This window comes from Apis florea, unplaced genomic scaffold (genome assembly GCF_048593485.1).
Source record: "Apis florea isolate Af1SG1 unplaced genomic scaffold, ASM4859348v1 contig_3068_pilon, whole genome shotgun sequence".
NCBI lineage: Eukaryota > Metazoa > Arthropoda > Insecta > Hymenoptera > Apidae > Apis > Apis florea.
The window spans coordinates 1,839,389-1,865,998 of NW_028256700.1; the positions used below are offsets into that span (position 1 = coordinate 1,839,389).

The 26,610-nt window shown below is 28.0% G+C and overlaps 7 protein-coding genes across 12 annotated transcripts in view; 3 read left to right on the top strand and 4 right to left on the bottom strand.

Annotated features, from left to right (window-relative positions):
• Window positions 1–11,673, top strand: part of crb (cell polarity complex component crumbs) — a 30,370-nt gene extending 18,697 nt beyond the window's left edge. Inside the window, exons 6-19 of one of the 2 annotated variants that reach the window (XM_086908219.1) lie at window positions 19–479; window positions 2,000–2,181; window positions 2,289–2,442; window positions 2,551–3,015; window positions 3,676–4,411; window positions 4,477–4,879; window positions 5,178–5,633; window positions 5,716–6,471; window positions 6,576–7,410; window positions 7,531–7,900; window positions 7,996–8,311; window positions 8,578–8,895; window positions 8,982–9,077; window positions 9,167–11,673. In XM_086908219.1, the coding sequence (XP_086764345.1) occupies window positions 19–479; window positions 2,000–2,181; window positions 2,289–2,442; window positions 2,551–3,015; window positions 3,676–4,411; window positions 4,477–4,879; window positions 5,178–5,633; window positions 5,716–6,471; window positions 6,576–7,410; window positions 7,531–7,900; window positions 7,996–8,311; window positions 8,578–8,895; window positions 8,982–9,077; window positions 9,167–9,394 (5,776 nt within the window). In that variant the 3' untranslated portion in view covers window positions 9,395–11,673. The remainder of the gene's footprint in view (window positions 1–18; window positions 480–1,999; window positions 2,182–2,288; window positions 2,443–2,550; window positions 3,016–3,675; window positions 4,412–4,476; window positions 4,880–5,177; window positions 5,634–5,715; window positions 6,472–6,575; window positions 7,411–7,530; window positions 7,901–7,995; window positions 8,312–8,577; window positions 8,896–8,981; window positions 9,078–9,166) is intronic. The other variant, XM_086908220.1, reaches the window with a different exon arrangement.
• Window positions 11,674–11,723: 50 nt separating this feature from the next.
• EndoG (endonuclease G, mitochondrial) lies at window positions 11,724–13,977 on the bottom strand. The gene is made up of 5 exons (XM_003690898.4): window positions 13,534–13,977; window positions 13,143–13,336; window positions 12,837–13,073; window positions 12,586–12,766; window positions 11,724–12,475 (listed from the first exon to the last, which is right to left on the bottom strand). Exons 1-5 carry the CDS (start codon window positions 13,792–13,794, stop codon window positions 12,380–12,382), a joined length of 969 nt encoding a protein of 322 aa, XP_003690946.2. The 5' UTR covers window positions 13,795–13,977; the 3' UTR covers window positions 11,724–12,379.
• A 366-nt stretch (window positions 13,978–14,343) lies between these two features.
• On the bottom strand, window positions 14,344–16,651 carry Rad9 (cell cycle checkpoint control protein Rad9). The gene is made up of 6 exons (XM_003690982.4): window positions 16,139–16,651; window positions 15,838–16,040; window positions 15,595–15,759; window positions 15,358–15,514; window positions 15,123–15,294; window positions 14,344–15,057 (listed from the first exon to the last, which is right to left on the bottom strand). The coding sequence occupies exons 1-6, from the start codon at window positions 16,170–16,172 to the stop codon at window positions 14,364–14,366; spliced, it is 1,425 nt and encodes a 474-aa protein (XP_003691030.2). The 5' UTR covers window positions 16,173–16,651; the 3' UTR covers window positions 14,344–14,363.
• On the top strand, window positions 16,166–17,847 carry Vps29 (vacuolar protein sorting 29). The gene is made up of 4 exons (XM_003690900.4): window positions 16,166–16,669; window positions 16,896–17,087; window positions 17,168–17,403; window positions 17,535–17,847. Exons 1-4 carry the CDS (start codon window positions 16,667–16,669, stop codon window positions 17,650–17,652), a joined length of 549 nt encoding a protein of 182 aa, XP_003690948.1. The 5' UTR covers window positions 16,166–16,666; the 3' UTR covers window positions 17,653–17,847.
• Window positions 17,848–18,212: 365 nt separating this feature from the next.
• CBP (sarcoplasmic calcium-binding protein) lies at window positions 18,213–21,446 on the top strand. Its single transcript, XM_003690983.4, has 6 exons — window positions 18,213–19,046; window positions 19,873–19,986; window positions 20,185–20,352; window positions 20,477–20,617; window positions 20,699–20,779; window positions 20,868–21,446. The coding sequence occupies exons 1-6, from the start codon at window positions 18,924–18,926 to the stop codon at window positions 21,012–21,014; spliced, it is 774 nt and encodes a 257-aa protein (XP_003691031.3). The 5' UTR covers window positions 18,213–18,923; the 3' UTR covers window positions 21,015–21,446.
• Ufd1-like (ubiquitin fusion-degradation 1-like) lies at window positions 20,523–22,834 on the bottom strand. Of its 5 annotated transcripts, XR_015292102.1 has the most exons (6): window positions 22,667–22,834; window positions 22,438–22,552; window positions 22,209–22,363; window positions 21,576–22,118; window positions 21,395–21,512; window positions 20,523–21,030 (listed from the first exon to the last, which is right to left on the bottom strand). XR_015292102.1 is itself a non-coding variant. In XM_086908221.1 (5 exons), exons 1-5 carry the CDS (start codon window positions 22,667–22,669, stop codon window positions 21,447–21,449), a joined length of 882 nt encoding a protein of 293 aa, XP_086764347.1. In that variant the 5' UTR covers window positions 22,670–22,834; the 3' UTR covers window positions 21,347–21,446. The 5 variants fall into 5 exon arrangements, 3 of the variants coding, with proteins under 3 accessions (XP_086764347.1, XP_086764348.1, XP_012350481.1); XR_015292101.1 differs by lacking the exon at window positions 22,667–22,834 and having other exon boundaries at window positions 22,438–22,570; XM_086908221.1 differs by lacking the exon at window positions 20,523–21,030 and having other exon boundaries at window positions 21,347–21,512.
• A 779-nt stretch (window positions 22,835–23,613) lies between these two features.
• On the bottom strand, window positions 23,614–26,290 carry Got2 (glutamate oxaloacetate transaminase 2). Its single transcript, XM_003690902.4, has 8 exons — window positions 26,094–26,290; window positions 25,496–25,652; window positions 25,288–25,416; window positions 24,647–24,868; window positions 24,412–24,568; window positions 24,223–24,321; window positions 23,835–24,151; window positions 23,614–23,761 (listed from the first exon to the last, which is right to left on the bottom strand). The coding sequence occupies exons 1-8, from the start codon at window positions 26,177–26,179 to the stop codon at window positions 23,639–23,641; spliced, it is 1,290 nt and encodes a 429-aa protein (XP_003690950.1). The 5' UTR covers window positions 26,180–26,290; the 3' UTR covers window positions 23,614–23,638.
• Between the last annotated feature and the right edge of the window lie 320 nt (window positions 26,291–26,610).

Consider the following 26,610-nt stretch of genomic DNA (forward strand, 5'->3'; position numbering starts at 1 on the left):
ACGAGGACGAAACGGCAGGTACGAGGGGTCGAGCTGCGAGGTGGACATCGACGAGTGCCTGGCCAACCCTTGCCTGAACAACGGCGTGTGCTACGACAACTACGGCGGCTACATATGCCACTGCCCGAACGGTTTCGAGGGGCAGAACTGCGAGCTGAACTTGAACGAGTGCCTGTCCAACCCTTGCAAGCACGGGGCTGACTGCGTGGACGACGTGGGCTCGTACCACTGCAACTGCCCGGCCGGGTACGCGGGCCGCCACTGCGAGCTGAGGAGTTTGTGCGAGAACGCCGCCTGCCCCTCGAACAGCATCTGCGTGGAGGACGCGCACGGGCCCCAGTGCGTGTGCAATCCCGGCTACATGGGCAACCCCCCCAATTGCACCGTCAATTATTGCGCGAACAACCCGTGCGGCAACGGGGGCACTTGCACCAGCAACAAGGACGGGTTCAATTGTACCTGCCCGCCGGAATGGAAAGGTGAGAGGATGCTCGTTGACGCTATCCACGTTTCCCACCACGAGCGAACGAACGTTTGTATCTTATTATTATTAACCCTTTGCGCTCGAACGCTGACTCTCCGCCACCACTCGGATCGATGCGGCAATATTTATCTATTTGTTCCAATTTTTTTTTTAAATATCGCTTCATTGAGTAGGTTCCTTTAAGTATAATCTTATTAAGCGTAGAATAACATACCATCGAATGGTTAAGTTTTCTATCTGAAATAACACGTGATCTTGATCACTTCGTCGCGATAGAAATATTATTTTCAATGTTTCCGAGTTTTGCAAGCGTGTTTCGAATACGCTTAATGAAATTAATTCAAGCGGAGATGAGTTTGATCCCTCGTTATTGAATAACGAAATTATTTCTATACATTATAAGAAATGATAATAAGGAGAAGGGAAATAGTGGTAAAAATAGAGATGTAGCATAAGAAGATGAAAAATAAGAATAATAGACGATAAACGAGAGCGCGTTATTGGGATTGTAAACTTTGTAACGATATTTTATCGCGATATTTCCTGTTTAGGCAATTACTTTATCGCTAAAATATCACAATATAGATTTTTTTTAATATCCAACAATTTAATATTCAATATAAATTATCTTTCTTTATATGTTATAAAGATAGATAAAATATTGAAACATAAAAGTTTTACGTGTTAATCCGTGCGTGAAATCATTTTAAGGTAGCTAAAGAGGCCCGGAGTGCAAGGGATTAACCTTTTCCAATAACGACGATATTTATTTATGTTTCATTCTTTTTCAAAGTATCGCTTCACGAGCAGATTCCTAATACGCTCTTTCAGCGTAATCTTATGGAACAACTATGTATCATTGAATAGTTGGATTTTTATCCGAAGTGATGGCGATAGATATATTATTTTCAAAGTTTCCGAAGTTTTTGTAAGCGTACTGTAATGAAATTGGTTCGAGCGGAGATGAGTTTGATGACTTGGAATAACGAAATGATTTCTATTCAGTTAAGAACTGATAATAAAGAGAAGATAGAAAATAAGAATAATAGACGATAAACGAGATCACGTTATTCGGATTGTAACGATATTTTATCGCGATATATCTCCTCTGACAAACCGAGGATATGCTTTTACTTTATTGCTAAAATATCACACAACAAATTTGTGATGAAATCATATCATAAGTTAGGTAAGAAATTCATCGAACGAGTGCGGGAAACGCGTCTGCAGTTGTTGGTTCGCCCGAGCAAAAGAGTGCAAAGGGTTAATAATATAGAAAGAGACTTTGGATTCGTAAAGTAAACGATAGAGAAAATCGTGAATATTGAAAAATGGTTTGTATCTACATTATACGGCGATACAGTAATACTTTCCATGCAAGAAATTCTAAACGAAATATCAAAAACGGTCATTTGACCGCGCCGTGTTGCTCTCTCTTTCCGCGTAACTAACTAACCTTCTTCCCCCCTCCAAATTCCGTGTTTATATTACGTGTGCGTGTATATAACGAATCAGGAGCCACGTGCCTGTCGTCCGCCTCGGATTGGTGCTCGGCTTGTTACAACGGAGGCAGTTGTCTCGAGACGCGTTTCGGTATTATGTGTCAGTGCCCGAGGTTTTGGACGGGGCCCCAGTGCAAGGAACCGATCACCTGCCGCGACCTGCCTTGCAAGCAAGCTTCCGCTTGTCACGATTACGTGAGTGAGACAAGATTTGGCTAATCGCTTTGCATGATTTAATCGACTTGTGCGTGTGATATACGTATGCGGCTTGTTGCTTCGTTTGTTGTCGCGTCTCGCTGCAGCCTGGCGGTTATTATTGCACCTGCGAGCCAGGATGGACGGGAGCCGAGTGTTCCATCGACGTGGACGAGTGCTCCAGCGATCCTTGCCGTAACGGCGGTGTCTGCATCGATCAACAAAATAGCTATTATTGTCAATGCCTTCCAGGATACACCGGTAAATTCCATTCGCGACCACTCTTTTCCTCTCGCGTGAATAATTAACAATCGTTTTTAAGCGGTTTTCAGGTAGGCCTCTTTCTTATTTGTCATTTACGATCGCCAGGTAAAAATTGCCAGATCAACGTGGACGAGTGTTTGTCGCAGCCCTGCCAGAATGGCGGCACTTGCATCGACCGGATCAACGGCTACGTATGCAACTGCACCAAAGACTTCATGGACGAGAATTGCGAGCGGGAGTACAACGCGTGCGCGGCGAATCCTTGCCACAACAACGGGAGCTGCACGCTGATGCCGAGGTCCCGAAGGGAGTTCGTCTGCGAGTGTCCCCGCGGATTCGAGGGGAAAACTTGCGACGTTAACGTGGACGATTGCGTGGACGTGATATGCCCCGATGGCCAGGTATGCGTCGACGGCGTAGCCGGTTACGAGTGCAAGTGCCGCGAGGGTTACAGAGATCCAAATTGCACCCTCATCGTCGACCACTGCGCCGCGGTCTCCTGCAACAGCGGCACCTGCGTCGATCTCGGAGAGCAGGGATTCGAGTGCAAGTGCAAGGATGGCTTCCAAGGTACTCGAACCACGATGACTCAATTTCGAACGCGAATAGAATTCTAGCGGATCGAACTAATGCTTTCGTGGCGTTAGGAATATTGTTTTCAAAGTTTTTGTAAGCGCGGAATGAAATTGCCTCGAGCGGAGACGAGTTCGAGTCTTCGTTGTTAAATAACGAAATTATTTCTATTCCTTGACGGTAGAGAGAAGGAAAATAGAGCATAAGAAAGTGAAAAATAAGAATGGTGAATGTGAAAACACGTTATTGGGATATTAGTTCATTTTAGTATTCGTTAAGATAGAGAGAAGGAAAATAGAAATGTGGTAGGAAAAATAAGAATAATACAGACAGTGAATATGAGAATACGTTATCGGGGCACTAGTTCATTTCTATTCTATATTTTAAGAAATTGATAGAGAGAAGGAAAATAGAAACAAAATGAAAAATAAGAATAATAGACAAAGAAAGAATGCGTTTTGGTAATTACATTATTATTCAAATACCGCACAAACAATATAAACTTTAATATTCAACAAATTTTCTTTATACGTAAAGATACGTAAAGTATTAAGATATAAAACTTTTATATCCGTTCATTCGTGAAATCGTTTCAAGTTAGCTAAGAAATTCAGCGCGGGAAAACGTATACGATCGCATTCTTATTTATTTTCTCAGGAAAATTTTGCGACGAGGACGTGAACGAGTGCAACGTAGAGGGCAGCTCGTTGTGCAACAACGGTATTTGCGTGAACACGGACGGCAGCTACAATTGTTTCTGCAGGCCAGGATTTTCCGGGGATCACTGCGATATCGACATCGACGAGTGCCTGTGCGGCCCGTGCAAAAATAACGCCACCTGCATCGACGGTATCAACACGTTCGAGTGCCAGTGCCCGCCTGGTTACTCCGGCAAAACTTGCGACACGGACGTGAACGAGTGCGAGAGCAATCCTTGCCTGAACAGCGCCACCTGCGTCGACGAAATAGCCAGCTACACTTGTGTCTGCTCGCCCGGTTTCCGTGGATTCAACTGCGAGATAAACATCGACGATTGCGAGCCGTTGCCGTGTTTGAACCACGGCCAGTGCATCGACGGTATAAACAATTATACCTGCGACTGCAGCAACACCGGTTTCGAGGGTGCCCACTGCGAGAAAAATATCGACGATTGCCGATCCGGGCCGTGCGTGAACGGCGCTCACTGCATAGACGACATCAAGAATTACAAGTGCCAGTGCTACGCCGGTTATACGGGGAAAAATTGCGAGGTCGATATAAACGAGTGCGAGAGCTCGCCTTGTCAGTACAACGGCACTTGTTTGGAGAGATCCAAGATAGAATTGTACAAGAGCGACGCGTTAACCTTACCTTCGATATTTAATCAAGAATTCAGTTACGCGAATGCGAGCGGGTAAGCATTGAGAAGAGGGAAGAAATGTAAATTTGCGGGAAGGAATGTAAATTTCGATATTTCAGGTACGAATGTCTTTGCGTGCAAGGCGTTATGGGGAAAAATTGCGAGGTAAATATCAACGAATGCGATAGCAATCCGTGCCAAGCTGGGACCTGCGTGGATCGTATCGGTGGTTACACCTGCGAATGCGACGAGGGATACGAGGGCGATCATTGCCAGCACGACATCGACGAATGCAAGAGATATTCGCCCTGCGAGCATGGAGTGTGCACCGATGGAAGGGCCGATTATACTTGTACATGCGAGCCGGAATACGGCGGTAAAAATTGTTCGGTGGAGTTGATCGGTTGCCAGGGAAATGCTTGTCAAAACGGTGGTACTTGTTGGCCGTATCTTGTCGACGAAACGATACATAAATTCAATTGCACTTGTCCCAACGGATATCACGGGGAAATTTGCGATTACGTGAGTTTTCCTTTTCTATCTTCGATTATCTATCTTCCGTTTTCTTTCTCTCTTTTTTTTTTCTTCTTCCGAAAAAATATTATATTTCGAAATTATCAACGATACCGTTTGAATTCATTTCGCTTGTTTAATTGAAATTACACTTGTTGTATATCTTGCACAAAAAAATCTTGCGATACAGAAGAAGGTGCGTAGATTTAAAAAAAAAAAATCAATATTTTTCCCAACTTTCATTTATATATATATATATATTTTCTTTTCTTTTTTTTTTTTTTTTTTTTTCTCTTTTTCTTCGTAGGTAACGACAATGTCTTTGAACGGCAGCTCGTACGTTTTAGTAAACACCACTCGAGACGAAGGATACGATATACAATTTCGTTTTCGAACAACATTGCCAAATGGATTGCTAGCCATTGGGAAAGGCTCGACGTTTTACATCCTCGAACTCGTGAATGGCAAGTTGAATTTGCACTCGAGCCTCTTGAACAAATGGGAAGGAGTGTTTATCGGCAGCGGTTTAAACGACTCTACTTGGCAAAAAGTATTTGTCGCTATCAATGCAACGCATCTAGTGCTCTCGGCGAACGAAGAGCAAACCATCTATCCGATCAGTTTGAACGAAGGTTCCAATTCGAATCACACCTCTTTTCCAATGACTTACGTTGGCGGTACCACCAATTATCTTCGACGATTGACTCATGGCCCGTCTTTCTTCGTCGGTTGCACCGAAGATGTCGTTATCAACGGAGAGTGGGTACGTGTTCGAATCGAATCGAAACAAACTAAAGTAATAAATTTTTCAATCGATATAACGTTTTCGATCCATCACCATCCAGGTATATTCCGGCACATTGTTGAAAACGGTGTACATGGAGGACATTGAGCCGGGATGTCCACGAGAAGCTCAATGTTCACCGAATCGTTGTAAAAACGGTGGTGACTGTACCGATAGATGGCGCGATTTCTCGTGCAAATGCGAGAGGCCGTACCTCGGACACACGTGTCAGTACAACATGACGGCAGCCACGTTCGGATACGAAAATATCACTAACGGATACGTGACCGTTAAAGTTTCGGATATGGCCAGACGAGCGGTGAGATCGATCGTCGACATCTCAATGTTCATTCGTACGAGACAAGACAGGGGCGATATATTTTATCTGGGTACCGAGAATCCGAATCCGCAGACGGATCTCAAGCCTCAAGAGAAAACGTATATAGCTGCTCAACTGGAAGGAGGCGAGTTACTTGTCAGAATTCAGTTCAACGGTACGGAAGCGTACACGGTTGGCGGTGTGAAATTGAACGATGGAAATAATCACTTGATACAGGTGATTAGGAACGTGACATTGGTACAGGTGAAAATCAACGGTACCGAATATTTTCGAAAAACTATCAGCGCTTCCGGCCAATTGAACGTGACCGTATTGTATTTGGGCGGTTTGCCACAAGCATCCAGATACATACGACAAGTTGACAATCGTCAAATAGAGGTATCACAAGCTCCGCAAGTGAATTTTAAAGGGATCATTCAAGATGTTCAAATATCGAACGGTATCGAAACTATGGTCGTTGAATTCTTTCCTCTGAAGGTAAAAGTGAAAGAGGAGTTTTTTTTTTGTGTTTTTATATTATAAAAATGTCAATTGTGAAGTTATAATAAATTATCTAATGTTTTATCTCATATCTCATATAGGCGAATGATATTCCCACTCCGATACAATTTGGTAACGTGACGTTTGATTACGAGAAAATTCTCAAAGGTGTGATATCCGACAACGTATGCGTGAGTAACCCGTGCAATCACAATGGAACTTGTCATATCACGTGGAACGACTTTTGGTGTCAATGCCCGCGGGGATACACGGGGAAAACTTGCCAAGAAATGGAATTTTGTCAATTGCAAGACTGTCCAGCCGGATCGAAATGTCAAAATTTAGACGACGGTTACGAGTGCATAGCTAACGCTACTTTTAACGGGGTCACGACTTCTTTTACCTACGTTTATAATCAAGTGGAAGAGAAAAATGTGACGGATTCAACGATCGATACTATTCAAATTACGTATCGATCGAATACCGGTGGCACGTTGATGCATATCGCGCCTCGTATAGGCGATCAACATTTCACCGTTTCCGTGTACAAAGACAACATTACGGTATCATGGCGGTTAGATTTACAAAATGAAGGGATATTGAGTTTTGGCAAAATGGAACCTGACGGCAATTGGACCTCTATAGTATTACGATTGAACAACAACTCGATGGAATGCGGATATGCAAATTCTAACGACGAATACGGACCGCACGTCAGTCCAAATTTCAGTTTTCCCTTGTGGTACGATTTGCTAGTTACCGGAACCGTCACTCTTGGCGGACTAGGCTCTATTTTATCAAATAAACACAGTTATATTACAATCGGTTCCAATAAACAGAGCTTAGAGAACAAAAGTGGTATCAACGAAAATTCGATAGATTTTACCGAACGTACCACGTTGACTACCGCTTCCCCCCCTTATAACATAATGTCAGGTAACGTGATAATCAAATTCTCTAGATTTATTTATAATATTTATATTATCTTTGCGGATATAATCTTTTATCTTAATTAGAAAACAAATAATCGAAAGTTAAAAATTTTCTTTTCTACAGGAGAAGCTTTCAAAGGATGTTTAGGCGAAGTAAGAATTGGTAGTATGCTTTTACATTATTTTACGTACGAAGAAGTATATCAGAACGCTAATTTCACGCCATTAGAATATTTAGCGTTACAAGAAAATAATTCAACGTATCGCGATAGTATTGGATGCCAACTTTGCTTCGATCCAGATTGTAAAAATAATGGATTTTGTCTGGACAAAGCAAACAGTTACATTTGTGAATGTCCTGCGGGATATACAGAGGACGATTGTTCTTTTAACATAGACGAATGCATCAATAATAAGTGCGAGAACGGAGCAACGTGTATCGATGGAATTGCTAATTACACGTGTATATGTAACAACGGTTGGCAAGGATGGTTGTCAGTATATAAAAGATATTATTACGATAAATATTATATATATATATTATAGTTCGTTTTATTTACCAAACAATTTTTTTAATCTTTTATTTTAGATGCGATAGCGACATAAACGAGTGTGTGACTCTTAGTCCTTGTCAACATGACGGAGTGTGTATAAATCTTCCCGGATATTTCCGTTGCGAATGCCCAGATCAATTTACCGGTGAACGATGTGAAATTTTCCGTTTAATTACATGTGAAAATCAACCTTGCAAAAATGGTGGCAGTTGTACAGATATCATAAATCCACAAACTGGTGATAATTTCACTTGTACTTGTACGACTGGTTACGAAGGTTCAATTTGTGATGTGCCCTATTGCATTGGACAAAAGTGTCAAAATGGCGGCAAATGTGATTTCTTATATCAGGTAAATCTAGTATTTACTTTTTTTCTCCTTTTTTTTTTCGCACATATAACTCGATTTACATTTATTTGATTTTATTTTCCAAATATTTTCCAACGATTACTTGCATATTTTGTTATTGTATTGGCATAGAATTTGAAAAAAAAAAAATCAAATACTCTTTATCATTAAAGAAATTATTGTCTCTCTTTTTTTTTATAATTTATAATGTAAAAATTTAATTGCGTAAACATTTGTAAATCGTAATATCTGTTATTTTAAATTATTAGACACCTCGATGCACCTGTTTACCCGGCTATTCTGGATTGTATTGTGAAATTAATATCGATGATTGCGCACCAGATGCGGAAGGAAATGTACCATGTAAAAACGATGGAAAATGCTACGATGGTGTGAACAGTTTCACTTGTGATTGTAATGATACCGGCTACACAGGGCCCGATTGTTTATTCGATATAGATGAATGTGCAATTCCAATGACAGATTGTGGTCAAGGACGATGCAAAAATTTACCAGGAACTTATCAATGTATTTGTGATCCGGGTTACTGTGGATATAATTGTGGAATGATAGATCCTTGCAAACCGGTATCATTTTTTCCCCCCTCAAATTCTTCTTATTATTCGATATATAGTTTCTCATATTTTATGTAACTTATCTTCTGTTATCTCAGGATTATTGTCAAAATGGAGGTACATGTAAATGCGGAGATAATGGTGGTTATAGGTGTGAGTGCACGCCACATTATACCGGACAAAATTGTACAGAGGCATGTGTTTTAATTTTATTCTGAATGAATGAAATTTCGTTTATAATCAATCGTATATAATAATAAATTTTGTTTGTTTTCCATTTCAGACGGAAAACTTTTTGGGTAGTCAAGCACTCGATATAGCTGTAATTGTTGGTCCTATTGTCGGATGCCTGTTTATTATTGCAGCAGGTTCTTTAGTTGCATTATTTATGATGGCTAGGAAAAAACGAGCTACTCGAGGAACGTACAGTCCAAGTGCTCAAGAATTCAGCAATCCGCGTGTAGAAATGGATAATGTGATGAAACCACCGCCAGAAGAGAGATTAATTTAAAATTTTTTTTTTTTTTTTTTTTTTTTTTTTTTTTTGCATCAAAGGAACACAACATGAATGTTTCGAAAAATCCTAGTCTATCGATACATCGTTGTCACAGTTTTGATCGATATTGAAAGAGATGAATGAATCGGAGGAATCGATCTTTCGACAAAACTGTTTTCGAACGGTCAGTGAAAATATAAGAGGTTTCATCGCGCGTTTTCTAGTCCATGCTATTTTATCAACTATCAAATTTACATAAGGAGTTCAATGTGAGAGCAATTTAAGGCATGATAACTAATCTTAAAATCAATCCGAAAGCGACGCTAAAGATGAAACGTATCAAAACTGCCTATAAAATTGACTATAACATCAAAACCAAAATAAAAATATATATTATTAAAATTATTTAGAAAAATTAATCGTTAAGAAAATTTATTTCTAAAAATTACACTAAAAATGAAGAATGTATTATGAAATTTATATATTAGTCAAACAGTTAATTTGAAGAAATCAATTAGCTATACAAAGTGTACTTAAAACTTCATTAAGTGTCCTTAACTTATGAGCAATACTCGAATGGAACTCCTGAGAAACGAGACCCGTCCATTTTAGTGCCTAATTGATCCTACTTAAAGCTTTTATTTATAAGCAGTAAATTTAAAGCATTGAAAATGTACATTACGTTAAACATCGAGATCTCTAAAGCATAATGATATTCATTATTATTGTTTTATTTCGTTAGATTTCAGGCAATCATGATACAAATATTGTTAAATATTAATATAATATAATGATATTACGACTTATCGTGAAAATACCGGAGCTTTGTAAAAATATTGTAAAGCAGTGTTGTCCATGACTGGCATCTCTTTACACGGCTTTCTTCCCTTCCACGCATTGTCGTTACAGAGAAAAGAGAGTTCAACAAAAACCAAGAAATATCTATACAATATCTCTTTTTTTCTACCTCGCTTTAAAAATAAAAGTAAAAATAAAAGGACAAAGCGCGGAAGTAGAAGTAAATCGTTTTATTAGCAAATAAAACTTAACTATATTATCGTAAAGTAGTAGTTATCACGCTACATGTTAGTTATTATGCATTTGTAAAGTAAAGACATGCTGCTTCATTTTGTACATAGGTTAGATTATACGTTGAAAAAATTAATAATAATTTTATTCATTAGCATTTTATATTATATAATATAGTATTTAATAATGAATATTATTTTGTATGTACTTACTTGATATCACGACCAAAGTAATAGGGAAGAATTTTTTCTTGTCTATTAAAATATAAATGATATAAATATCATAAAATCATAAAATATATATATATGTTGTATCAATGTTTTTAATAGTCAAGAATAATTGTTCTTTAAAAACGAGAGTTAATACATTATTTGTTGGTACTATCTTTTTAAATATATTAATAAAACTTTCTTTTCGTCTTATAGAATCAAAATTAGTATGAATATCTATTTTACATATTATTACATCGCAAAAATAAAATGATTAATCACAAAATGTACAAAGTAATTAACATATTCGAGAAACATTTTTCAACGATCGATTCTAAAAGCTAAAAAACATAAAAATGAAATAATATTGAAATGAACACAAAAATAATATACAAGAATATCAATTAAGATTTATTTATTAAATTGTAAATAATTTAAATTTATGCTATGATAAAATAAAACAGAAACAGCTTGAATCGGCAATGTGACGAAGATAAAAATGTTTCATCTAATGGAAATTTAAATTGCTAAATAATGTAATAAATAAATTTGAATATTTTTATAAATTATTATAGATTATTTTAATAATTTTACATTTTCAGCCTATAGAATCGATAAAAAAGATATTTCACGAATATATTAACATCTTGTATATCGTGATATAATGATAGAATATTGAACATGTTTACATTACAAACACGTATAAATGAAAATCAAATATATGAATGATATGTCCACTATGGCAATCTAAACTAATCTAATTATTTAATTTAATATCAATCAAAACCATAATTATGTGGATAGCCGATTCTTGGATTGAAAAGGTAAAAATGCTCATATTATTGTAAGTTACAAAGAATAATTTTCTTTCAACGTGTATTATAAAATGAATATCATTAATGTTTTCTGCAAGACTGAAAATTTGGGTACTAAGAAATACGTGTGCATGCGCTTTTCATGTGAATACTTATTTTGTGTCAATATGCAATATTGTGCATATAATTATTACAATTTGAATTAAATGTACAAAAATAATAAAAAAATTAAATATTTCAATACAGCATTTATCTTTTTTTTTCATGAAATAAATTTAAAAATATAAAAAATATTTATAATATATATAATTATAATTATAATTATAATTTTTATATATACAATTTTTTATTATAATTAAATTAAATTTATATAATCCATATAATACATATATAAAAAAATAACATCTAAACATGTAATAAATTGCTTATAACTATTTATAAAAAGTATTGCACAAAATATTATTACAAACAATGATAGACAAAATAATAACAAATTCACTATGCAATATTTCCAAAATTACCGAAATATAAAGTATTGTAAATAAAACTGATCCAATTCAAAATGAATTGAATGTATAAAATTTAGTCGTAATAATATTATTGTACTCATATATAAAATAATTTACATATGTTTTTTTATTTCATATTTAATATTTATATTTTCATTATTTTTAAAAACAATTGAATTTACATAAAATTCAATCTAAAAAAAGATTATAATAAAATTTATTTAACATTGTTTTCTCAAGATTTTAAATCTATTAAAATATCTTATATAATTATATATAAAATATTATATAAAATTGTCTTTTACATAAATGAATGTTCATCGATATTATAAAATTTGTCAATTTATAAATGTATAAATTATTTGAACAAAATTCTATTAAAGTTAAATATCTTATTTACTTTAATTTTGTTTATTAGTTTTATGTTCTAATTATCTCTTAAACTTTTTTTCCATTTATTTTATTTAATTTATCACGTGAGATTTTATCAAAAAACAAAAGTCCAGCAGCACGTTCTATACTTTCTGGTGGCACCTGTTATAATAGACATCCATTATTATTAATTATTTCAAAATATACATATGATAAAAAATATTTATAAATTCTTATAAATTGTTATACAAATATTATTGATGTTAATTTACCTGAAAATTTGTTAAAGGCGTATTATCATCTATAGGAGTATTTGGCATTACAAATGCTTCCATTTCTAATTTTGAATCGTGTGTTTCACCAACAACTATTTTATAGAAATGAGTAGGTACTGCTACATGATTTGTACCAATAACTTCATATCGAACATATTTTTTTCCATTAGCCTCTATTCTGTAATAATAATATATTTAGAATATTTAATGAATAAATGATATCAAATAATAAGCTTTATTAAACTTACTTTGGCAAATATAAAGGACCTGTGCATACATATACATCCTTATAAATTTTAGTTAAATGTCTAACATACTTTTCTAATCTATTCCAAGAATCCCTATTAAAACCTACACCTACTTGCGGTGAAATATTTGAGAGAAAAAATGTTTCATCTATGTGTTTTTGAGCACATTTATGATTTCCAGCTGCTGCTAAATGTCCACGATCATATCCACTGCCTTTATAATCATTGTTTTCTGCTCTGATTTCGATAAAATTATTAAAATATTAGTATAAAAATATTATATAATTATGAATTATAAATATTTACCTAAAAAAAGGATGTATACTTGGATCTGATTTGAATTCACACTTACTACGTGATATTTCCTGATTAGCTTGTAATTTTTCTTTATTTAAATGTTCAAAAACCCAATGTGCTACTCTATTTCTTCTATCATAAGAAAGGACAAAATCTTCATAAGACCTAACATGATCTAATCCAGGAAAACCGTATTTCATAATCTATAAAAAATTAAATTAATTAAAAAATACATAATTTAAATTATATACATTGCATATTTTTTTTTATCTTAGATCTATATCACAAATAAATTAAAAAAAAAATATTAATACGGTCTCAAACAATAACGTAAGAATAAATATAAATTTTTGATATTTATCAATATTTATTGAGGTTAAATATTTTATAAATAACTTACTTCAGATATTCTAGTAGCTGTTGATGATAATTTTGAACCCATTTCTGTATTAAATTCTGTAGGAACTGCTGCCGAAACAGTTCCAAATAAAGGCAAACCAGGCATTTCTTTGATGTTTACATTCGAAAAAATATTTTCACTGTCTCTTATTTCTGTATTCAAATGTCGTTTTTGTTCCGAATACTTTCCCAAATACCAACCACTAAAACCTATAGTTGTTACAGTACTCAATTTTGTAATAATTCGCATTATTACTCTCATATTTTTAAATATATAATTAAAGATTTCTCAATAAATTTTTAGCACTTATATATATCAGACAAAATTTCGTAACTTAATACATATAATATATTATCTATGCACATGCGCAAATATAAATATATAAAATAAATGTGGACAATCACGAAAAATAATTTCATTTCTTTCTTATAAAAATACATCTTTAATATAAAGATACATCTTTAAAATATGCTTTTTTTTTTACAGTATACATCCTTTTAGAAAAAAGGAAAATAAACAATAAAAAATATAATTAAATTATAAATAAAAATATCATACAAACAATTTTTTATAAAAATCAAAATTTTATATTTGCATTAAATATTAAAATAATTATCATACTTATTTATTATTCATTTTTGCATGTGTTTCTACTTTTTATATTTAATAACACACACACACACACACACACACACATTTACATGTATTTGTACATTATATATGTTTATCTGCAAGATAAATTTATAAATATATAATAACATAAATTAAAATTTATATTAATCAGGGCAAAACTAATGATTAAAATTCAAATAAAATAAAAATAAATCTTTTTATTCGCTACAATCTTCATCTGAATCTTTGGCTAAAACTATATCATATCCAGGTAATGTTCTTGGATCAAATGTTGTTTGAAAACATTTTTGAAGAATCAAACGTGCCTTTTTGGTTGGTGGAGGAGGCGAATTTGGTATTTCATTTTCTACTGCAATAATATTATCATGATGTGGATTGTCTTGCACATCAATTTCATCATTTCTAGATTTTCTTTTTGTTATTGTAAACACAGAGTTTACTAACTTTTTTTCACTTATAGATGTTTTATTAAATTTTGTAATTATGTCACAACTATATGAAGAATTCTTTTGAAATTTTTCTTGAATATTTTGTTCTATTGGCAAAGTATTTACTTTATTTATATTCTGATTATCTTTTGCTGTTGTTTCTGGTAAATTAAGTTGCACTTTAGAATTATTTTGTTCTTTTTTTTCCTCCATAAAACATGAATGTGGTTTTCTGAGAGTAACATTTTCTAACATGTTATCAGATTTAATTGATTTATTTTTAATTCTATTAGATTTATTATTGTTTTTCTTAGAAACTCGTTTGTTTATTGTTCTTTTTTTCATAAACTTTTCTTCTTGTTTATTGATTGTTGTTTCCGTTTGACTATCTGCATCAGAATTTAATGTGGACAATACTAAATTTACTTCAAATGATTGATTTTTTAATACAAATATAACGGGTCTAAAAAATATTAATGAATACTTTATTAATTTTTACCTTTTACATTATATATTATTAGTTTTTACCTTCCTGCTCCTTCAAAATATATAGTAATTGGTATATTTGCAATTTCTGCAAAAGTTAAGATAGATTTAAATTCTTTCATACAAAAGGTAATTGACGTTTCACTACCAATATCATATTGATCAAATTCTCCCTTTCCAAGTGCAACTTGTGTACGTGTTGTATTTGATAAACCTAAAATTTTTATTTTATTCCATAATAAAAATAAATTATTTCTAATATTATATTTAAATTTACCCGAGCTATCATCAATATAATTTCTTAATAAAAGCTTTTGTGTTGAAACTTCAAGTGTTATTTCAATTAAATGTTGATGAAAATTTTGTACTGCATCACCTAATACTCGTGGCTGAGATGAAAGTTTAATTGAAGCACAGTCTTTATTATATATAGTCTAAAAAATATAGTATAATATAAATAGAATAAATTAAAATAAGATAATAAGAAATTTTATTAAAGATTTATGATACATACTTGTAATATTTCACAATCTAATATGGGCAATAAATGAGTTTTAGTAATACTATTTTTATATTTTAAAATAAACAAAATTTCAGATGCATTTGGTTCTAATCTAATATGACACGTTTCTACTTGTTTGTCAATCACATTTGAAGCCTTAAATACAGTCATCGCACTCTGTAACACAAAAAAATATTTTTTATGATGTAAAATGTAAAATTTATAATATTATATAAGAATATAATATCTTATTACCCTCATTGAAATTTTACATTTTAATGCATCATTTTCTTGTAAATCGCCATAAATATAATATGAAAAATAACATTGAAAAAATGTAAAATCTGCATATGCAGAATTTGCCATATTAACAGTACGGAATGATAAAACATTTTCTTGTGGTTCTATATACATTTCTTCTCCAATTTTTGATAATGCATGTATAGCTTTTGCTAAAACTAATATATATTTATTTTTGACTATTGAATATGTATTTTATTTTTAATATTGTTTAAATAAAAAAAAAATAAAACATAACCTAAATGAAATAACATACTTTTTACATTTGCTCCTGGTATAACACACTTCATGTTGAATTTTTTTTCATTAAACTATTCCTTATAAATTAAACATCAAATAAGTTTAAATTTAATGATTATTTAAAAGAAATAACAAAAAAAATTCATAATATTATATGTAATTTAAGATGCAATACATTAAACAATTTCATTTGCTCAACTAATCATAATCAAAATTTGTTTATTTATATAAAATTTAAATAATTATTGTAAATAAATAAATAATAAAAATAAATTCACATACATTTCACAAAATTTATATAAATTGTAACGAAATATATGTTAAGAATAAGAATATATAGTTCATATTTTAGCGCATTGTAAGAATAATCGACGATTAACATAATCTCGAATCTCGAAAATCGAAAGTTTATCTGTCAAATATACTTTCAATTCCAATAGTTTGTTTGAGTAGTTTATGAATCTTATTGTTAACAAATGCGATAAAGTAAATATTAACGTTAAGAAAAATAAGAATTTCATAAATATATATTATTATATCCGTCATGGTAAGTAAATAAAATAGAATATTACTGATTGAAATTAACTGTTTAATTGTAAGTATAAAATTGTTGAATTTTTAATCTAACCTTAAGATAAAATAATTTTTTAATTAAATATTTTTTAGAATTATATTAGTTTTTATTGATAAATTCAAAATATATGTCAACATTCAATTATAATATTTAATATGTAAATTTTTTATTATATTTATTAAATATTTAATATTTATAGCTTGTTTTAGTACTGGGAGATTTACACATTCCACACAGATGTAGTAGTCTTCCAAGTAAATTTAAGAAATTATTGGTACCTGGTAGAATACAACATATTCTATGTACAGGTAATCTTTGTACGAAAGAATCATATGATTATTTAAAAACATTAGCCAGTGATGTACATGTCGTTAGAGGAGATTTTGATGAGGTATATATCTTATTTAATGTTATTAAATATTTTGATAATTTTTTAATATTAAATTTTAACATTAATTTTTTTATTTATAGAATTTAAATTATCCAGAACAAAAAGTTGTCACTGTTGGTCAGTTTAGAATAGGTTTGTCACATGGACATCAAGTAGTACCTTGGGGTGATCCAGAATCATTAGCTTTAATTCAAAGACAATTAGATGTTGATATTTTGATATCAGGTCATACACATAAATTTGAAGCATATGAACATGAAAACAAATTTTATATTAATCCTGGTTCAGCAACAGGAGCATATAATCCTCTTGACACGTAAGATTTTATGTTAATGGCATAAAGAAAATTTTAAATATTATTCATATAAAATATTTGATATACATATTATATTTATATGTTATATTTATATTATATATTTATATTCTATATTTATATTATATTTATAGATCAGTTATCCCTTCTTTTGTCCTTATGGATATTCAAAGTTCGACAGTTGTGACTTATGTCTATCAACTTGTTGGTGATGAAGTAAAAGTTGAAAGAATAGAATACAAGAAAAATTAAAATATATACAAAGTCTTAAAATATAAGATACATATAATGTTGAGATTTCTCTATTTATAATAATGAAATTCAATATTATATATAAAATTTATACATATGAAATATTAACTTTATATACATTAACATTTAAGCATTTATGAAAAATACATGTAATTGTATAATACACTTAATGTAAATAAACATATTATATATAAATTACATCACATTTTATTTAACAATTAATGTTGATTATAATGATAATTACTTTTTTTTATAACATTTGTTTTACAAAAAAAAAAATTTGCATACTAATCAATTAAATCGTTCCATGCCTTTCGTCACGTATATCTACGTATTTATGTACATTTATACGCATACATGTAAATTTGTTGTTGTTAAATCTATTTTGGTGATTCATCTTTTTGTATATATATTTATATTTGATTTTTATATTCTCTTTTTGTTTTACAATTTTATTTGTTTTTAAATCTAATCAAACGTAATCAATTTCTTCACATTATGATACACTGATAATTTTAAACATGGGCGTAAATAAGGAAAAATAAGAAAAAGCATGTTTTTAAATTTTTTATTACTATAAATAAATCTGAATAGTCTTATTAATATATATTATAATATTTATTAATAAAATACTCTTTATTAAAAGCTATCCTTAATTTTAAAATTAAATATTAATCTTGATACATATGTATGTTTATTTTTATTTATTTACATTAATTTCTATTTATTTGTATTAAAGCATAAGATACAAATTTTATATAAATAATATATTTTATTGTAAAATATATTTGTATATATTTCTAATTATAAATTTATTTTTATTTAATTGTTCAAAAATTAATTTTATTTGAATTCGATTTTTTATTGGAATAAACTTAAAAATATTACAGATTATAAAAAAATATAAATCATGTCTTAACAATATGAATTAATTTTAATATTAACATATTATTAATGTTTAAATTTAAATACAACATTTTTTGATATTTATAAAATTTTTTTCTTAAATTTTATCGATGTCACGCTTATGACTTTATCTATGTAAAGAAGGGGACGTGCATTGACGCTCTCGTAATCAAGGAATAGAAAGAAAAAGGACAGAGGAACACTATTGCGCATGCGCAAAGAACAAAGAGGAGAATTTGAGACCTACCGACCCATCAAAAAGGGCCCACTATTCTTTTTCACTTTCGTCACAACTGACTTTCAAACGGCTTTGAGTTGATGTTGTTATTTTTGTTGCATAAAAATAATTTATAGTTTGAGTTAAAATGACAATATTATTACAATCTGGTTTAAGATTTATAATTTCTAATAAGTATTTTGAGAAAATAGCTCTTTTATATTGTAAAATACCACAAAAACAAAATACTATTCAATCATATTATAAACAGGTAATTTATTTTTTATATTATATAAAATAAAATCTAATATATAATAAGTCTTTAATTAATTTTATTATGATTAAAAAAATATTTGTATTAATAATAAATTTAAATTATTAAAATAAAAAATGTTATTAAAGATTGTATTTATTTTGAATTACGAATTATGAATACGGAAAGTATTTCTATATAGAAATAACTGAATCTCTCTTAATCTATATAAATTCTAGGCAGTTGTTTGCTTCATTTTCTTTTTCTTATTTTTTGAGATTTTTAATTTGAGATTTTTTATAAAAAGCAAAGTTTAAAATTTATTATCTTTTCTTATATCTCTTTAAATACAAAATATAAATGTATATCTTTTATATATACATAAAAAAATATAGAGAAAAATTATAATAAAACAAAAAAAGAATATAAGAAACATATTATTTTTATTTATTATTATATTATTTTATTTTAATTATTAATGCGTATTTCTATTATAATAAATTATTAGTAATTGATTCAATCTATATCCGTAAAAAATATCGATTTTCGAAAAAATTTATATTTTTATTAATATTATTCATTTACAGAATTAAATATTTTTTTAATTCATTATTATAATTTTATATAAATGTTTCGAAAAACCAATAAATAAATTTATAAATCTATTATTGATTTCACATTGCATTGAATATATTGAATTACATATAATATATTTCAATTATATTTACGATTCTAATATGTACCGCAATGTAATATTATGATATAATTTAATTAATTTCGATTAAAATTTTCGTAAAAATAATAAATATATTTTTTCATTATATTTATTTTGTTTTATTTTTAGTATTATAAATATGTTCCGGAAATGTATAATACAAAAAATGTACACCAAATAAGTACTTCAGTCTCTTTAAATGAACAAATAATTGATAACGATTCAGACGATGAACAAGAAAGGGTAAAACATTTTTTGGAATTTTATTACTTAATATATTTTAATATTTATTTATTTTTTGAAATTTAATTATCATGTAAATATAATTAATTTAAAAAATTTCGAAATAAATTTATATCCAATTATTTTTTTATCTAATCTATTTTTTCTTTTCTTTGATCATTAAACCAATAATTATTTTTTTTAATTTCTATTTATTAGGGACAATCACTTTTTTGGAGAAGAAAAATGCGAACATTACATAGTCATTTGGATGTTAATAAAGATGGTATTATTAGTTATGATGATTTTATGTTGTTTAGAAAAAGATTTTGTGACTTAGGACACTTGACTTTAGAAGCTAAAGTTGAATTCAAAAAAGTATTAAATGTAAGTCTTATATATATTTTTTATGCATAAAAATAGAATAATCAATTCTTAAAATATATATGAAATGATAAAATATATTTTATCATTTTTTTATATTTATTATTATATTATATATTTTATATAGGAAATGTGGGAAGAACAATGGGGAGAAATTAGTCCATATAATCTTATTTGTGTTGAAAAATATCTGGAAAAAATGCAACATGTGCTTAATGATTCATCATTAAAAAAAAAATGTCATCATTTTTTGCCATTTTTATTCAAAGTATGTTTTCAAAAATATATTTTTATATAAAACAATAATATTAAAAAATATTTTAAATATATTATCTAAAAAAAATTGCAGGCAGTAGATAAAGACCATAATGGTGAAATTTCTATACAAGAATATAAATTATTTTTCCAATGTTTAGGACTTACACATGATGTATGTAAGATTATATATTTTTGTATAATATTTTTTATAATAATTAATATGAAAAAAAAAAATAATAAAATTAAAATATTTATTATAGGATGCAGTTATCTCTTTCAGTCATATTGATATTAATGATGATGGTAAAATTAGCTCCAAAGAATTTATAATATTGGGTCGTGAATTTTTCTTAACAGAAGATCCTACAAAACCCAGTAAATATTTCTGGGGTCCATTGATAGATTAAATTTCTTATTGCAAGCCTATAATTTGTGATAAACACTATATATTAATTATTTTTATAAAATTTTTATAAGTGAAAATTTCTTAATCTCATATCTAAAATTGTTAAATTAAACATAGATTTATATAAAATAGATTAAAATATAAATTATCCCATGGTATAATGGTCATAAATTAAAAGTATAAATTTAAACAAAAAATTTATATACATATATTAAATATATATTAAATAAGAAAATAATATATATTAAATAAAGATTCTTATAAGTAAATAAAATAAAAAATTCTTATAACTAATTCTTAAAATAATATAATGATTGAAGAACTTATATAAAATTGTTTGTTAAAAAGTACAACAGTTTAATTACAAATATAAATACTCACTTTTACAAATACATGTAATTGTATGAAAATAAATAAATCACTAATTATTTAATTATTTTGACTTTCTAAGAGAAAAACCTTCACCAGTGAATGCTTTAAATTCATCTTGATCTTTTGCCTATAAAAATATATATTATATAATAAAAATTATTAAAAAATTTTTAAAAATTTGCCAACATACCTCTTTATTATTTACAGGCTTAATAATACGCAAGAATGTAAGTGTTCCTATTTTGTAATCATAATCTGGTATTCCTCTAACATAAGCTGGTTTATTTGTAGTTACTTCTGGTTTTGCAAAATCTCTACGTTTTTTGCCATCCAATCTATTACCCTCTCCTTTGAATGGTACAAAACCAGATGGGGCTGGCATTAAATCTGCAGGATCTACTACATTTTCATCCTTTTTAGTTTCTTTTTCTACATATCCCAGTGGAGGAGCAAATTCAACATTCATATCACATTCTATGATAGTAACTGCTGGGCCAGGTCTTGTTTCCAAAACACACATTTCATATATTCTTTGATTATATTTTATGGCAATAATATCACCTGTTGTGAGACAAGCAAAATTTCTTAATCCATTTTCTAAAACAGCTTTAGGATTTGTAATATCTAGAAAATCTTCAGATTGAGGTTGAAAACGTGAAAATGTTGCAACAGGTAAATTTACACTTTCAACATTTATTAGATCTCCTTCTTGTAATAAAAGATTATACATCATCTGTAATCACATTGTTATAAAAGCATATTGAATTATATTATAAATATAATGTTTACAATCAATAATAAAATACTTAAAATTGAAACCTACCCAACAAGGTAAGTAAACTCTTCCTTCATCTGCAACAAATTCTAAAACACCACAATGAGTAATTCTATTGGTTTTTTCATTACTTAATTTAAATAGCATGGGAAATCTAATGTTTAATCTTGTAAGGTGTTCTAAAGCTGAAGGTGGCATGATTACTAAAAACAATAATTTATAATCTTTTACTTATTATTTGTGGATAAATTATAATAAATTTTATGGGTATATGTACTTTTTCCTCCACGTTCTACATCTCGTCGATATGTACCCGGTAACATTGATACAGAAAAACATCTATAGTGGTTATTGAAAGGTCTTACAATCTCCGGAAACATGTTAAATCCAAACTGAAAATGAAAAGTCATTTTAATCAACACAACTTAACCTTGCTTTATTAAAAGATTTATTGAATAGAAAACATTTGATCATTATTTTTCATTTTATTATGCAGTTTTTTTTACCATATTTATGTATTTGTTATAATACTCTTCCGAAGTTCTATGAATGATAGAATTTTTTTAAAAATTTGTTAATTTTTAGTATAACTTATAACTATGACATATGCTATACACAAAACAGACGATTTATTGTATACATATATATATATCAGATGATTCGAAATGCACCTAGCGGATTTTTTTGTACCTTTGTTAAGTTTAAATTATTTTGATTAATACAATAAACAAATATAATTAAATCTAACAAGAATTAACATGATAATTAAATTATTATAAAGTAATTTTTAAAAGGAGTTTTTATTGTATAATAAAAGTAATGTAAAAATTTTTATTATAAAATTTAATATATTTTATAAAAAATTTTATTTTTATAATTAATAGAATAATATTTATATTAATTTAAATTAATATATTAAAAATTGTTAAATTTATGAACATAAAATAACACATTAAATTTATATTAAAGAATAAATTAATATTATAAATTCTTCTATTCTATTAAATATATATATAATAACAGAATAAGTTATATTATTAAGTTATGAGAATTATAAAGGATCATCTCAATAAATAATCATATGTATTGATAAAGAAGTAACATAAAATTTATATTATATTAATGCATCATTACAATGGTACTGCCTGCAGTGTTTTTTTTATAAAAATAATGTGCAAAATTAAATGCATTTGATATAAAGTACATATTTATATATATTATTTTATTTATATATATATAATTATTATTATTATAATTAATTATTAATATATATATATATATAATATATATATTTATTATAATAATATATATACTTATTATAATATTACATAATATTATAATAAACATATATAATTATTTATATATATTATATAATAATATAATAATATAATATAATAATATAATTAATATAATTTTTTATATTAGAAAAAATATATATTTAGGATTAAAGGAATTTGATGAAACGTAGAAATATTTAATTATTTTGTAACGTCATGCATAGCTTGTGCAATATAGTTTACATTTTTTGTTGTTATTCCTGCCACAGATATTCTACCATCCTTTGTCAAATAAATGCTATAATCCTTTATAAGTTTTTCTGCCTATAAAATAAATAATACAAATAAATAAAAATAAATTAGTAACAATAAAAATAAACAATATTAAATACAATACCTCTGGAGTTGTAAGACCAGTAAAACAAAACATTCCAATTTGATTTGTAATATGTGACCAATCACGGGAACTACCACATTTTTTAAGACTATTAGTCAATGTTTGACGCATAGAAATAATACGATTAGCCATTGTTTTTATATCAATAAGCCATTGTTTTCTTAATTCAGAATCTTGTAAAATTTCACTAACAATTCTAGAACCATTAATTGGTGGATTGGAATATGCTGGTCTAATTATAATTTTCAATTGTGAAAGAACACGTGCTGCCTCATCTTTGTTGGATGTAATTACAGATAATGCTCCTACACGTTCACCTATAAAAAATTTATAATTCAAAAATCTTTCAAAAAAGATTATAATAAAATTATATATTTAATATGTTTACCATATAAACCCATATTTTTTGCATATGATTGGGCTAACATAATATCAATTCCATTTTTCACAAAGTATCTAACAGCAAAAGCATCTTTCTCTAGGTTACCTAGAATTTGTCAAAATATTTTAAAGTGTAAATTTTTTAAATATTTGTATTATTAAAAATTAAATTAATTTTTTTTACATATTGTTCTACCTGAAGCAAATCCTTGATATGCCATGTCAAAAAAGGGAAAGAGATTTCTCTTCTTTATTAATTCAGCCAATTCTTTCCATTGTTCTGGATTAGGATCAACACCAGTGGGATTATGAGCACAAGCATGAAAAAGAACAATAGATTTTTCTGGTATTTTCTGTAAAATACAATATTATAAATAGAATTTGTAAATATATTATATTATTTATCATTATAATATTTATATATTACTAACACATAAATCTTCTATAACACCATTGTAATCTAATCCGCATGTTTTTGGATCATAATAACGATAAAATTTCATTGGCAGCCTAGCAAGTTTAAATATTTGACCATGATTTCCCCAAGTAGGTTTTGGTACATATATTTCTTTATTACCAGTAAAGAATTGCGATAAAAAAAGTGATCCAATATAAAGTGAACCTGTACCAGAAACTCCTTGAACAGTAGCATTCTACAAAATATAAATTATAAATTACAAATTAATTTTATATTAAAAATTATAAAAATATATAATATATACATATTAAAAAAAATTAAATATGTGTTAATATATAATATATATGAATTATATGAATAATAATATGAATAATATATATGATTTTTTATATATCTAAGTAGTATTCATTATTTTAAAAATATTAAAATTTATTTAAAATAATATAATATATTAAATTAATATATTATAATATATATTAATATATAATAATATTCAAGTAGAAAATTAATAAATACAGATATATGTATAAGTACTTTTGTTTAAATTTTTTATTTATATTTATATATATATACTTTATATTTATCTAAAAAAATTTAATTCAATTTATTTATATCTCATATCTCTAAAAAATATATTTTATATATAATACATACAAAATTATTACTAATAGCATCACTATTATCACCAAGTGCCAATTTAATACTTTGTGTACAAAAATCTGAACTTCCTGCAATTGGTGCATATTCTTTATCCATATTTTTAGTTTTAATTTTTTCTTCTGCCTATTAAACATTTAAATTTATAAAATTAATGAAGAAAATTATGTACTTTTTAAACATAAACTATTTTTAATATATATACCTTTCGTACACTTGGTAAAACAAATGGTTTACCATTATCATCTCGATAAGCACCAACTCCTAAATTAACTTTTTTTGGATTTTGATCTTTTTTATATGCTTCTGTAAGACCTAAAATTGCATCTGGTGGGCCCATTTTTACATGAGGCCACCATGTGCTATCATATATAAAATAATTTAATATTGATCAAAATTTCATATAAAATAATTAATCATTGATATTAATAAAAAATTGATATTAATAAAATATCACTTTTTTTATTAAAATTCAATGTCAATTTCAAAAAATATATAAATTTATAATTATTAATTTTTTAGAATCAAAATCATATTCAAATTTTTATTTTTATTGATTCATCAAAATGAATTTTTTTCAAAAGCTGTTCATAATTTGATTATGATTTTATATTTTTTTAGTCTATTCATTCAGTTTCATGTATTTATATTATTTAAAATTTTAAAAAAATAAAAAAAACAAATTTAATGTCGCATATAAATTCAAAATATATTAATAATTTTAATTCATTATATTCTATAATTCAAAGATATATTCAAACTTATTCAAAAAAAAATAAGGTTACTCAATTGTGAGATCATACCTCTTTGATCTAAAGCCATATAAAGCAACTTTGTTCTTGTTAAATAAATTATAAGTGAATGCAAATTTAATCTTATTTTGAGCCATTTTGTTAATAATATAAAATATCAATCCATTCACTTATTGCTTTTAATTTAACAAATTGAACGTATTAATTACAAAGGAACACACTTGTTCTATAGGGTGTTTAATAAATTTGAAATGACAAAATTTTGTTATGAAAATAAAAAGAAAATATTATACAAAAATAAATTATAAATGCTTTATTAAAAAATTAAAATGATAAAAATGAAATGATAAATAATATATATTTTTATATCGATATAATTTTATAATAAATTGTTTTCTTAATAATTTAATTAATACAACTAAATTTGTTGAATTTAAACTTTCATTTATTGAATAAATATAATAATTCGTTTACATATATATATATCTTTTTGAATTTCATTTTTATTAATTTTTACAATAATAAGATTATTATTATTATTATTATTATTACTATTATTATATGAATT